This window comes from Gadus morhua, chromosome 7 (assembly GCF_902167405.1).
Source record: "Gadus morhua chromosome 7, gadMor3.0, whole genome shotgun sequence".
NCBI classification, from domain to species: Eukaryota; Metazoa; Chordata; class Actinopteri; order Gadiformes; family Gadidae; genus Gadus; species Gadus morhua.
In genome coordinates this window covers 8,625,736-8,638,745 of record NC_044054.1, presented here as the reverse complement: position 1 = coordinate 8,638,745, position 13,010 = coordinate 8,625,736, and the positions used below count along the sequence as shown (strand labels likewise).

At 38.3% G+C, this 13,010-nt stretch overlaps 1 protein-coding gene and 1 long non-coding RNA gene across 2 annotated transcripts in view; both read left to right on the top strand.

The window, feature by feature from the left end:
* The window catches only part of si:ch211-132g1.1 (T-cell surface antigen CD2), an 18,493-nt gene continuing 5,483 nt past the window's right edge, over positions 1-13,010 (top strand). Inside the window, exons 1-2 of the mRNA XM_030360010.1 lie at positions 1-127; positions 12,505-12,804. Coding sequence (XP_030215870.1) covers positions 67-127; positions 12,505-12,804 — 361 coding nt within the window. The 5' untranslated portion in view covers positions 1-66. The remainder of the gene's footprint in view (positions 128-12,504; positions 12,805-13,010) is intronic.
* LOC115546518 (uncharacterized) lies at positions 158-5,609 on the top strand. Its single transcript, XR_003977232.1, has 2 exons — positions 158-203; positions 246-5,609. It is a non-coding gene; the product is annotated as an uncharacterized LOC115546518 (long non-coding RNA).

Genomic DNA, 13,010 nt, shown 5'->3' with positions numbered 1-13,010 from the left:
GTCTGTGTGTGTGTGTGTGTGTGTGTGTGTGTGTGAGGTTTCAGTTGCAGTCAGCGGTCGGTGAGGATGGAGCTGTTTCCTGTGTGTCTCTTCCTGCTGGCTGCCTTCACGGCGGCCTCCTCAGCAGGTACATGTACCCTTATACCCCGAGACTGAAGCCTGAAGTTAGCCCTTGAGACTAAAGCATGAAGTTATTTCATGGGGTTTATTGTTACACTAGAGGTACTAGGTTAAGATGAGTTGAGGTTTATTGTTACACTAGAGGTACTAGGTTAAGATGAGTTGAGGTTTATTGTTACACTAGAGGTACTAGGTTAAGATGAGTTGAGGTTAATTGTTTCACTACTGGTACTAGGTTAAGATGAGTTGAGGTTAATTGTTTCACTACTGGTACTAGGTTAAGATGAGTTAAGGTTAATTGTTTCACTACTGGTACTAGATTAAGATGAGTCGAGGTTAATTGTTTCACTACTGGTACTAGGTTAAGATGAGTTTGGGTATATTGTTAAACTACTGATACTAGGCTAAGATGAGTTGAGGTTAAGTGTTACATGCACCCTTATACCCAGAGACTTAAACTTGAAGTTATGCCCACTCACATGTTGTGTTATCCACCGTGTTTGGGTCTTTCGTTTTTTTAAATTTTCCTCCCTTTTGCTTTTAGTTTGATGTTGTTTTGGTTTTCCTGCACTGTGGGAAACTCCTAAAAGTCTAAAAGGTTTTATTGAAACTTAAGTGAGTCTTTAAGGAATGTACAAATATCTCAATAATAAGATTTGCTTGTTGATAAGAATAAGGATTGTATAAATATCGTAAGTCTTAAAATATCAGCTAATTTATTACGTTGGTTCTTTAGTTTCTCAATATGTTATCTTTATAAATATTTGGAACTATGGTCTGGTTCATAATCATCAGCCATAGTCACTATTTCATTTATTTTATGTATGAAGTTGAAAGAAATCCAAAACTCTCATTGAAAAACGCAATTACCCATTGATTCGAATTTAGCTATGTATACATAGCCAAATATAGATTATTTGTTTCACTATATTATGTGAAAAACAATTCTTCAACCTGTTAGGCCTATACTTTTCAAGGAATAGTTTAACATGCACATTGTTATGGTTACAAATGTAGTATGAAATGTATTTGCATTCATTGTTCTTAATGTGTAAATTGTAAGTAAATATGTAATATTAACTGACATGAGATAAACATGCCATCTACCTAATCATTTATTATTTTTTAATTGATTGAATATTATTGTATTAGAACAAAGATAAGTTGAATAAATGTAGAAAATAGAGGTGGTTGGATTCGAAAGCCGAAGAGAGAAGCAGGATTTATTTTTAACAGAAACCACAGAAAGCATTAAATCAAATGTCATATGATCAGAAAACGGTTTTCTTGTCGGCACAAAGCCAACGTACAAAACACGGGACAAGAAAACATATTTGTAGTGACAGCTGATACCTAGGTAGGTATAGGTCCCATATAGTTTTAACATATTTACATTAACAGCCACTTTAACATATTTACATTTGTGGTTTCTACAACATATTTACCCATAGTTTTTATAACATTTCCACATTTCCATACAGCAATTTCAACATATTTATATTTACAGTTATACAATTCATTATTGTTATTATTATATCATTTAGTTATTATAACATATCAATACACATTTATTAATACAATATTTACATTAAGTTAGTTACATATATTTACAATAACATTTAGTTTTAGTTACATTTATATTTACCTTTAGTAATACAACATTTACATTCACAGTAAGTTTAATATTTGTACATGTAGTTACGATAATATATTCAAATGTACATTTAGTAATACAATGTTTACATTCACAGTTAGCTTAAAGCATTCACCTCAACATTTAGGTATTATAACATACCTAAACTCACATATAGTTCTAACACAATATTTCCCATTGAAGTTCAAGTTAAGTCAATGATCACACTCACACACACATGCACACGCACGCGCACACACACACACACACACAGTACTCAAACAGGCAGTAGCAACCGTCGATGGATATACAATTCTTGAGTATCAAGCTCCCCTTCCTCAACCATGTAGGTCACTAAGGTAAACACGGCAGACTTCAAACTATAAAGTATCATCACATTTAAAAACAAGACTTTAAGGTTCCTGTGCACAGAGGGGATGGAGTCAGATGTATGCTTTGGGCAATGCACGGTTTTAATATGGATAAAGTACATTATTCAACAGATAGTTCAGACCATATAATTTGATTGAACAAGAGGCATTCCATGAGTGCTAATATAGAGTACAACAGCACTGTGACTTTTAACTGTATCACTCCGCTTTAGAGGTGTTCTAATAATACGTTTTTATCTAGCTTAGATTAAAACAAACTTTGCACAATAAATGGAAACATACAGATACATTTATATGATACCGAGTAGTCTAGCTGATCTGCAGCAATGTGTAGGTCTATACCAGGGGTCTTCAACTAAAATTGAACAAGGTCCAGTTACTAAAAATTTCTTCCAAGAAAGGTCCGAACCTCTAACCTACCACCCTAAAACCCTACAACCCTAACTGAACCTACTTTTGTCAAATGCAATCAACACAGCATATTTCCTCATAATTTCAGATTTATTTATTTTCAATTTCCAAATAGCTTACTTTTAACGATGAAAACATATTAACATTTCAAATAAACATAAAAAGAGCATAAGGCCTACATATCAAATAAACACAAAAAGAGCATTAGGCCTTAATTTCAAGTAAGCAAAACAGGTACCCCATCTGTAGTGACTGAGACAACCTTTTTTAGATCAATCCCCCTCTTTGACAGCATCTCCTTAATAGCCTCATAAATGTCTTCTCGTCTTGTGTGTTGCCCGGACCTGGACCGCGGTTCGCCGTTTGGAGATGTCTGGTCGGTACAAAGTAGAGAGCTAGTGTGTTTATGTGTTGCTTGGCAACAGTTCAGTCCCAGTCGAGTTTCGGGTTGGGGTCGTTGGGCAAGGAATCCTGACTGGGGGGGGGGGGGGGGGATTACTGTCGCGGCCCACATAAATGGACCGGCCCACCGGGAAACCTCCCGATCTTCCCGATGGCCACTCCGCCTCTGGACAGAGTCCAAGTAGCGTCACAGCACATTTTCGGAACATCAGGTGAAAATTAGTTGTAGCTCAACATGGAGCAAAGATATTTGCGTCCGATATCCAATAGACATTCCGTCTCTTCTTTGCTCCATGTCGAGCCATGTCTCATTTTCACCCGACTGTCCGACAAAAGATCGTAAAAAGCATGCTGGAAAACACACATAAAAATGCAGATGCATATAGGCCTATACACATTCAGCATTAGGACGAGGGAGAAGGAGTTCGACCGGTCTGCAGATCAATGTATATCACGCTGGATATCCCTGATGTTTATTTTCACCGGTTCTCCCCACCCCATTTTTCCTATTTGACGCTTTAACCTGCCGCAGACCTTTGTGTCCAATGTTTGAACGATCTTCACACACATGTGGGTTTGTTGTCAAATTCTGGCATTGTTGTAGGAATTGCAAATGTGAAAAGGAACCGCACCAAACCAAAAAATAAACATTTGTGTCTTGGTCCGGACCAAAGAGAGCGAACTTGAGGACATTCCTGGTGTGAATACGCCCTAAAACCCGAAGCAGAACCAAAACAGGTTCACGACTGCGTCGAGGCGTCTTCGTGGGCCTTGTGTTGCGTGGACGTGGAACCATAATCAGCCCTTATGATAAAGGCATGAAGTATCACATTAAGAAACAAGGCTAATGATAAAACTGAGAACTGTGATATTACAAGTATATAATTATACGTTATCATACTTTTTACAAGTATAAAGTATGATAACAATAAGTAACAAGGGTGATAATACAAGTATAAAGTATTATTATTAGTTAGAGAAGTATAAATACAGCTACAAAGTATTTTAAAAATAAGTAAGAAAAGTAAGAAAAATAGTGTTGGATAAATAAAAGCATAAAAAGTATTCAAGCCTAAATAAATGTACAATGGATCATATATATACACTGCGGTAGAGTGGCATGTCCTTAAAAATAGTGTGTGTGTGTGTGTGTGTGTGTGTGTGTGTGTGTGTGTGTGTGTGTGTGTGTGTGTGTGTGTGCGTGCGTGCGTGCGTGTGTGTGTGTGTGTGTGTGTGTGTGTGTTTCAGTATGAGATGGCGAGTGGCGAGGGGAAGTGTGTTTTGAGTACGGTGACGTAGAGTTCAAAAGCTTGGGAGACTCTTGGTTTGTGTGATAGCTTTGTTGTCTTGCCTAGTGGTTTGTCTGATAGCTTATCCTTTAGCGGTTTGTTTGATAGCTTGTCCTTAAGCCTAGAGGTTTGTGTGATAGCTTGGCCCTCAAACTAGCGGTTCGGGGTTGCAGGGACAGTTGACGTGGAATCATAACTAAGCCTTGAGTCTCCTCTAGGCCTTCTTCCTTCCTTCATGGTTGTACTGGACCTGATTGGTTAGCAGCTCAGGCCTAGTGACGTACTGTGAAGTGCTGTCTCACCACTCTCTGTAGAGCAGGGGTCATCATAGTGTGAGATGGTGAGCCCCCCCTAAGAGAACAAATAAACAACACAGAAGTACACAATGCGTAAATGGTCCTTATTTTTACTTTAAACTGTTGATTCTTACCTACAGAATCTAAGGTGCATTATTATAGCACTTCTTGGTGTGTGTTGGATATGATGTAAACCCTACACACTCCCCCCCCCCGTATGCGTGGTGCCGTGGTACCATCTGCTCATTTTGACGGCTTCCTGTAATACTGCAGGTTTTTAGACTATTGACTAGTGTTGTTCCTTAGAGCGAGGGGTGTTCCTGGCAACCAGAAGAAGCTTCACCACAATTCTGCTTGTTTTCTAATGAGGTGTTGAAATGCATTGCACATACAATACGTGTTGATCTGTAGATACTGCACGCAAAACATTTAGATAGATATCATTTATCTATCTCAATTACATAAGATCTCTATCTTATACAAGCTGCTATAAGATTTTACATTGCACAAAAATAACTTTTCTTCCCTATTTACTCGCATTTTTAACTTGTTAAGTATGGAAGCTATCTGAGGAAATGTGTGGTGTTATGTCTGTCTTGAAGATGCTGTGGCACTGTAATTTCCTGTAAAGGATTATTAAAGGATCTATCTATCTGTCAAATCACTGTTTTAAGATATTTGATGTTCGTAATGAATATTTTATGGACAGGATTGGTTAAGAGAATGTATTGAAAGATAGAGTGAGAAACTTCATTTTTTGTGTTTGGTTGTTTCCCTCCCCTCGGGATCATAAATCATGTGTCTGTCAGAGCTGTCCAGTAACGCAATATATTAAGGTCCTTGTACTAAGCCTTTGTTATTAGGTAATATAACACTTATTATATGCTTATTAACATTAATTGGTGTTAATATGTCCATCTATAAGTGTTATTAATAACATAATAAACATGTTTATTGTGAGATGATGAGACTTTTATAAGCACTTATAAGAAACGTAACTATTTATTGATTGCATAATAACATTAATAATAGTCTTAATAGTCTTAATAAACGCATTACAAAATCATTCATTGAGTCTTGCTAATTTACCTTTTATGTCATTGTTAAACCTTTCATTAAGGTTAATAAATCCTTTATTAAACTGCTAATTATGCATTTTGTAGGTAGAGGATCTAAAGCGGGAACAATGCTTATTACAGTTAATAAGTCTGCACATATTGAGTGAATGTGATGTGTTTTGTGCCTCATATCCATGGGCTCATATCATATCCTTTAAAGGCTTTTATTCTTAAGGTAATTTTAAACCAGAAGTTCTGTTTAAGCAAGTGGTTGATAATGTTGGATTTCATGATTATTTTCTTTGATTCAGTTCACGTCGGGCAGTTCCCCAAGACGAACAGTTCAGAATTGTTCGTTCGTTCGTCCAGTCGAGTTTCCGGTAGCGGTCATGCAATGCACGGTTCTCAGCTGAGTCAGTTAGACTCAGCTCCTCCCTCGTTCTCATTCTCAAACCATCGTGGAAGGCGTTCATCAATCAACACAACATTAAAACTTTAACCAAACACAGCATGATGGGGGGATTGTAGTTGATTATTGCATGTTTTACATATCAGCAAGATAATATAGCCTATTTGATTTGGCAATGATGGTGGGAGTACCGGGTGGAGAACAAATTATGAAAGAACGAGACAGATTGACGAGACATTCAAAATGTTTATTGATCTGCAATGACACAAAAAAATCAAAGACAGCATGCACATACCATTTCACTGATTGAATACGCTCGCTCACCAAGCCTCTTCCATCTTCACTCACAGTGGGTCTGGGTGGAGTAGAGTCTAAGAATGAACGAGAGAGAAGAATCAGTTTGGTTCGTTCTGGTTAAAGATTTGTTCATTCGAACTGATTCGGTCGCAAACGACCCATCACTAGCGGATGATGGCTTGACGCATATGCTCGATGAAGTGTTTGACGAACGTTTGGAAAACATGTCGGGATCGTCAGCACGAGCACCACAAACCAGCAACTGACAGACAAAAGACAGGAACAAGCACAGAAAACATGGATATGAGGAGAGGTCCAAACTAGAGGATGACTATCTGGTAAGTTTAAGAATGTAATGCTATTGTAACTGTAGCTGGTTCTAGCTAGCTAGCTGTTTGCTAGCAAACTTTTTTGGCTTCCATTACTTTCTTTCAGAGGCTTTGACGTGCTACATTTGAGCTAACGTTTAGCCTATGCTATCATATGAAACTAGGTAACCAAACGTATCTAATTCTAACAGTTATGTCATGAATCCATGCCCAAACGGCTTAATTCTAATTCTTAGCACTGAACATTTATGCATTGAAATAACGCATCTGGATTTTTTGCCTTTGAATTTAACTCTTAAAAATTTCAATAAATCATTTTCAGCTTTATTTTTCAATGTTAAAAATTCAACTTTAACATTACAACATCCCCAAATTCAACATGCCAAATTCACCTGCAAAATTCAGGCCCCGTCCACACGAAGCCGAAACGGGCGAAACCGTTACGGTTTCGATCTATCCGGTTTCGAAGTATCTCCGTAAAGACGAAGCCAAGCGAAACCGGATAGATCTGTAGAAACGCTGTAGTAAACATTCCAGGCCCATAAGGGGCGCTGCTTCTGATACACAAATCCAGAAGAAGAAGAGGCGAGCATGCGCATAAAGGCTGCCCCCCGAACCACTAACAACACAAACAAACAGCTCTTCTACGATGGCGAACTAGATTCTCAATAAATAATGGCTTAGCAACCCAACAAGGGACATGATATGCTGCAGAACGATTACAAGCTTGTAGTCCGCCATCATATTTTTTGTTGTGATTTCTGAGACTCCGCGGGCTTAAGAGCCATTGGCTAGGAGGTCGAGGGGTGGGGCGATGACGTCATGGTTTGCGGTTTCAGTCGGTTTCAGGCGTCCACACGAAACCAAAACGAAACCGGGTAGATTTGAAACCACCTCCGAGGGTGGTTTCAGAAGTTTGCGGTTTCGGTCAGCGGATTCGCCGGCTTCGTGTGGACGGAAGGCCGAACCGTACAAGACCTTTGCGGTTTCGCCATGAAATCGGCTTCGTGTGGACGGGGCCTCAATGCATGAATACTCAGTGTTATCATCCAGGGACCCAATGAAGAGAAATCAATCCTTGATGCTAGATCGCGGTCAAGCAAGGAGAGCGGCAATAAGAGCGTCACTCGCTGGTTCTTTCTTTCTTGATACAAACTAGGGCTTTGATCTTAGCCCAAAAATCCTATTTGAAGTTTGTTTGTTTATTAATATTAATATTCGAATATATTCGAATATTTATCAACAATATTTTGACCATTAAATGTCTTCACTTAGACCTGGATTGGGCTTCGCAAGGTTTCTTTACCGGCATTGCTATGGTTACCGGTCATGCGCGTTCCAACGGTTTATTAGGTTTCTAATAAATCGCTGTCTAATCAATACTTCATTCACTGCCTCTTCCGTGGTCATTACAATATTATGAATAGACTGCGTCGGGTTCTCCGACGTCTCTCCCTCTTGGCCTGCCCATAACACGTTTGAATATTAATTTATCAAATAATTTATTATTCATTTTTTGATATTCAAATTATATTTGAATAAAGAAGTTCGGAGTCAAAGCCCTAATACAAACGTTAATTCTAAACAGCATTTTACACAGTAGCCTAAAATAGGAAATGCTCAAAGGTAAATCAACGTCATTAAACACTGACTGCATCTTTTTATGGGGAGAGAAGCAACGAGGTTGGACATTACTAAATGTCCTATCCATTGTATCGGTCCAGCGAGTGACCCGCTCTTATTCCCGCTCTCCTTGCTTGACCGCGATCTAGCATCTAGGATCGATTGCTCTTCCTTGGGTCCCCGGATGTTAACACTGAATTTTCATCCATTGAATTTTGCAGCTGAATTTGGCATGTTGAAAATATTTAAGTTGAATTTTTCCACGTTGAATATTAGATTTTTAATTTTCTTAACATTGTCAAAACATCAAGATGCGTTATTTCAATGCATAAATATTCAGTGCTTTGAATACAATGGCTTTTATCTTCAAAATCCAGTAAATCTGTAAATCTGGCAGAGATTTACTTCCATACTATGTGGTCAATGTTCTTTTTGTTTCTTTATACAGTAACAAGAAAGACGTGCCAGAAAAACTCTCAACCATCCCCTGAGGCCATGGAGGAGCCGGACTCGGATTCCGTTTTTTATAATGTTGATTTGCAAGACTTGTTTTTTTAATTAACAAATATATATTTTTCGAAAGAGCTGTCGTACAGTGTTTGTTGTGATTCACGGCCATAACATTGTATTTACAGTATATGTCTTTTATATTTTATATTTTCTCAACCTTGATAATATATAATATGTATAGTACTTATTAACTGTTAATAAGTGTATATTTCAGGACTTATTAACTTTAAAGCAAATGGTTGCAGCCTCTATAGGCTTGCTGTGGCGCTGATGTGAGTACTGTATGCATGCATACTACTACTCATAGTAACAATCGGAGAGGGTTGAGAAGCAGTGGGTTGACAATCCATTCTAGGTTGGTACCTCATTTTGAAAATCCCCAAAAAAGAAACTACACATAGGACTGTTCTTTCAATTTTTAATACATTGATTTGGAGGTTTTCAATCTAACATCCCACTGGTTTGATTTTACCTAAGATAATTTTTTTTATTTTTTAAAGCATCCACAGCAGCCTTAATAATGAGATTATGAGACGATGAGAATGAAGCGGCAACAGTGTGACTGTGCAGAGTGAAAGAGATGACTTCAATGGATGACCAGGGATTGGTGGTGGCGTTACCCAGGAAGGGCGGCTGTAGTTAACTGCAAGCAACAGAACATGAATAGTGAAGTGGAGGAAGGGGTAGAAATGAGACTTCATTAACAGATTCATGTACAGCTCAGATTTATATGGAGATAAGCTTCTTACACAACTTGCATACAGCATAAGTAAGTAACAGAAACAGTCTGGGAAGATTTTTTTTTCAGCTTCAGTGATCTAAAGCAACACAACGTATTGTTCATTGTATCATTCAACACACTGTGTTACAGGTCGCGCGATAGCGCATATCATTTCATGCAAGCGAGTGTTTACTTCCTGGTTACAGGTCGCGCGATAGCACATATCATCTCATCCGATCTTAAAGAGAACATGACGTGAACAGTTTAGGAATGCATATTCCGGGAAAACATTAGAACTCTGAAATGCTGACTAAATATAAAGCATGTTATTCATTAATTAAGATACCGTAGCACGCAGGAGTCAGGACGGTGCTCCCCCCCGGGCTAAAGCCCCGGATGTTTTCAATTGCTAACGACGCCCCTGTCGTAGATCTCTACATGTTCTGTAATTAAAACTAATAATCGCTGCACCGGCACTTTCCCGAGTGATTTGTCCGCCATTGATTCTTGTTTTGACGGTTGAGAGTTTCCTTCGCGACAAAGTGTCAATGTTCCGCTTGTTTTTGGTCAGTTTCCAAAAAGCGCTTGACGTCGGCCGCTTTCTTCCTGAAAGTTGAACTTCTTTCAACGCTCCGTATGGCAGAAAAAAAACGCTTGGAGAGGTGTTTAAAAAACGACCGTGACTTTTTCCAGAAACGCTCTGCTCCATATAATGTAAAACAAGCGCTGGCAGATTAAAAAAAAACGCTAGATGTGAACACGGCCTAATAAAGGATTTATTATCCTTAATAAGAATGGTTCCCGCTTTAGATCCCTTAACTGCAAAATGCATAATTAGCAGTTTAATTAACCTTAATAAGCATGGTTCCCGTTTTAGATCCCGTACCTGCAAAATGCATAATTAGCATCCTTAATAAAGGATTTATTACCCTTAGTAAGCATAGAAAAATTATTAGTAAAGGTTTAACAATGACATAATAGGTAAGTTAGAAAGACTCAATAAATGGGTTTGGAATGCATTTATTAACAACTATAATAAACTCATAAGACCATTATTAATGTTATTAAGCATTCAATTAAAATTTAACAAGTTTCTTATTAGTGCTTATAAAAGTCTTAAAATCTCACAACAAACATGTTTATTATGTTATTATTAACACTTATTGATACTCTTGTTAAAACAAATGAATGTTAATAAGCATATAATAAGGGTCTTATTACCTATTAACAGAGGCTTATTACAAGGACCTTAATATATAGCGTTACCGAGCTGTCCCCCTAACACACTTCACCAACAAACCAAAGGCGTTTGTTCTCACGCTAGTTGTGCGACGGTCCAAAATGGCCGAAATTTAGTTTTGCGCCCCCCGTTCCCATAGTGAGTGCTCCCCTGTTAATTTACATTACCTTGTTTAGGAGTTTTTCCACCCACTTATAGCTCTACTATACTACATTGCAATAAAAAATTGTCTGATGCATGGACAACAAACAGAAAAGTTTTAGAACATTTAATTTTTAATTATTTTAACACTCAAATTCTGGTTCAAAGTATGGATGAACTCCATAAAGTGTAAAGGTGCTCACGTAAGGAATCTTAAAAAGGCTAAACATGGCTAAAATATGGTCTACCCTCATACATAAATTAAAGATGCTCAAGAATATTTAACACTAAGAATAGGCAAAAAGGGTCACCGCTAATGAATTGTATAAAAAGTACTGTGAAGGACTCTCAACAATAGTTAACAAAAGGGCCAATGGGCTCTTGATGGTTCCAACTTGATGCAACGCAAGGGGGTTACGGAGCTGTTACGTCCTTGGGGACCCTCCTTGCATCCACCGCAAGGACCTGACGGGCGCCTTCGAAATTATAACCACGCGTCGAGGCGATGCAGTCGCAAGGGCTGTGATTGGTCCGCTAACTGTATTATTTCCGGCAATATGCTTTGTATGTAAAAAAAATCAAAGGCAAAACATGTAACTTTTGCCTTTATAGGGTAACTTTTTTTCTTACTCACTATTAAGCTGTAAAAGGGTGGAGACGTTTTGTGTTCGGTTATCAAAGACTTCAAATGTAATGATCAGAATGGACAACGATGAGCAACTAGCAGCCTATCTTCTGTTTTTGTTGCACATTGTTTGAGTCGTATTCAGCTTTCAGTTTGCCAGGATTTGTACTATACCATAATCAAAACTTCTAGTAGTAGACCAATTGTAAAGTAATAGCATGCACAGACAAAGACCAACTATTTGTTCTCTCTTCAACACGGACATGCATAGCGAAAAGAAAGCCCGACATAGAACCATAAAAGGTTCACGAATACGTTGAAGCAACTGCCTGGTCATTGCGTTGCGTGAACGTGGGACCATAATCAGCCCTTTACGTAACGTCTTGCCCGACGTAATGTCTTGGCACCCCAAATTGGAAAATGATTTGACAAAAAGCCTAAATTAAATCGAATAATCTGGTTGACAATTAAACATGTGGCTGAGGGGGCGCCCTAGGATGATCATGTTTAATAAACATGTTTTATTTTCGCTTGTTGTCTGCTTCTATGATTAGTGGGAATTTTGTTGTGCTCTTCTATTTTTCTGCAATTTTGCATAAAGTCAAAAATATGAATTAAGGGCGCCACTAGAGGGCCCCCCCAACAACTTTGTCGCCCAGGCTATCACCACTTTCGCCTATAACAATCGCAACTTCGACTCGCGATCTACCTCCTGTCATCCAGTATGTCCTCCAATCTGACCTCCAGTTCGTTACTTTAGTTACCTTAGTTACTTTAGTTTCATAGGTTATTTTAGTTGCTTAGTTACTTTGGTTAATTTTGTTACTTTAATTACTATATTTACTCTAGTTACTTTTATATTTAGTTACTATGGTTACTTTAGTTAATTTTTTTAACTTTTTTTTACTTTAGTAACTTAGTTACTTAATTACTTTGTTAATTTAGTTACTTTAAATACTGAAGTTACTGAATTTACGAAGGTCAAACTCCTTCCTCTACTCGCTCCAGGTCCGCAAGAGAGCAACCGCTACGTGGCGGCCGGCTCCGAGACCATCACAATGGAGCTGCCCGCAGGAACCCACGTGTCGGAGCTCGACAAACTGATCTGGAAGCGAAACGGGAGCTTGGTTTACATTAAGGGGAACAAAAAAGCAATTAATAATAAGTTCACAGTGAGCCCGAATTGGGCCCTGAATGTGCCAGCAGCGGAACTGCTGGTGGTGGGACAGGTGTCCGTCTACACCTTGGAAGTTCATGACACACAGGGGAAGGAAAAGGTCACGATGAAGACCATCCTCCATCTTCTGGGTGGGTCCACTACGTTGAAGAATGTACCAAGAATGCCTCAGATGTAACCTCGCCAGACGAGAAAGTACAGATCAAAAGATCAGTTACTGTGGTTACTGAAGTTACTGAAGTTAATTTAGTAACTTAAGTCACTTTGGTTATTTAATTACTTTAGTTACTTCGTCACTTAGTTATTTAGTTTCTTAAGTTATTGAAGTTACTTTAGT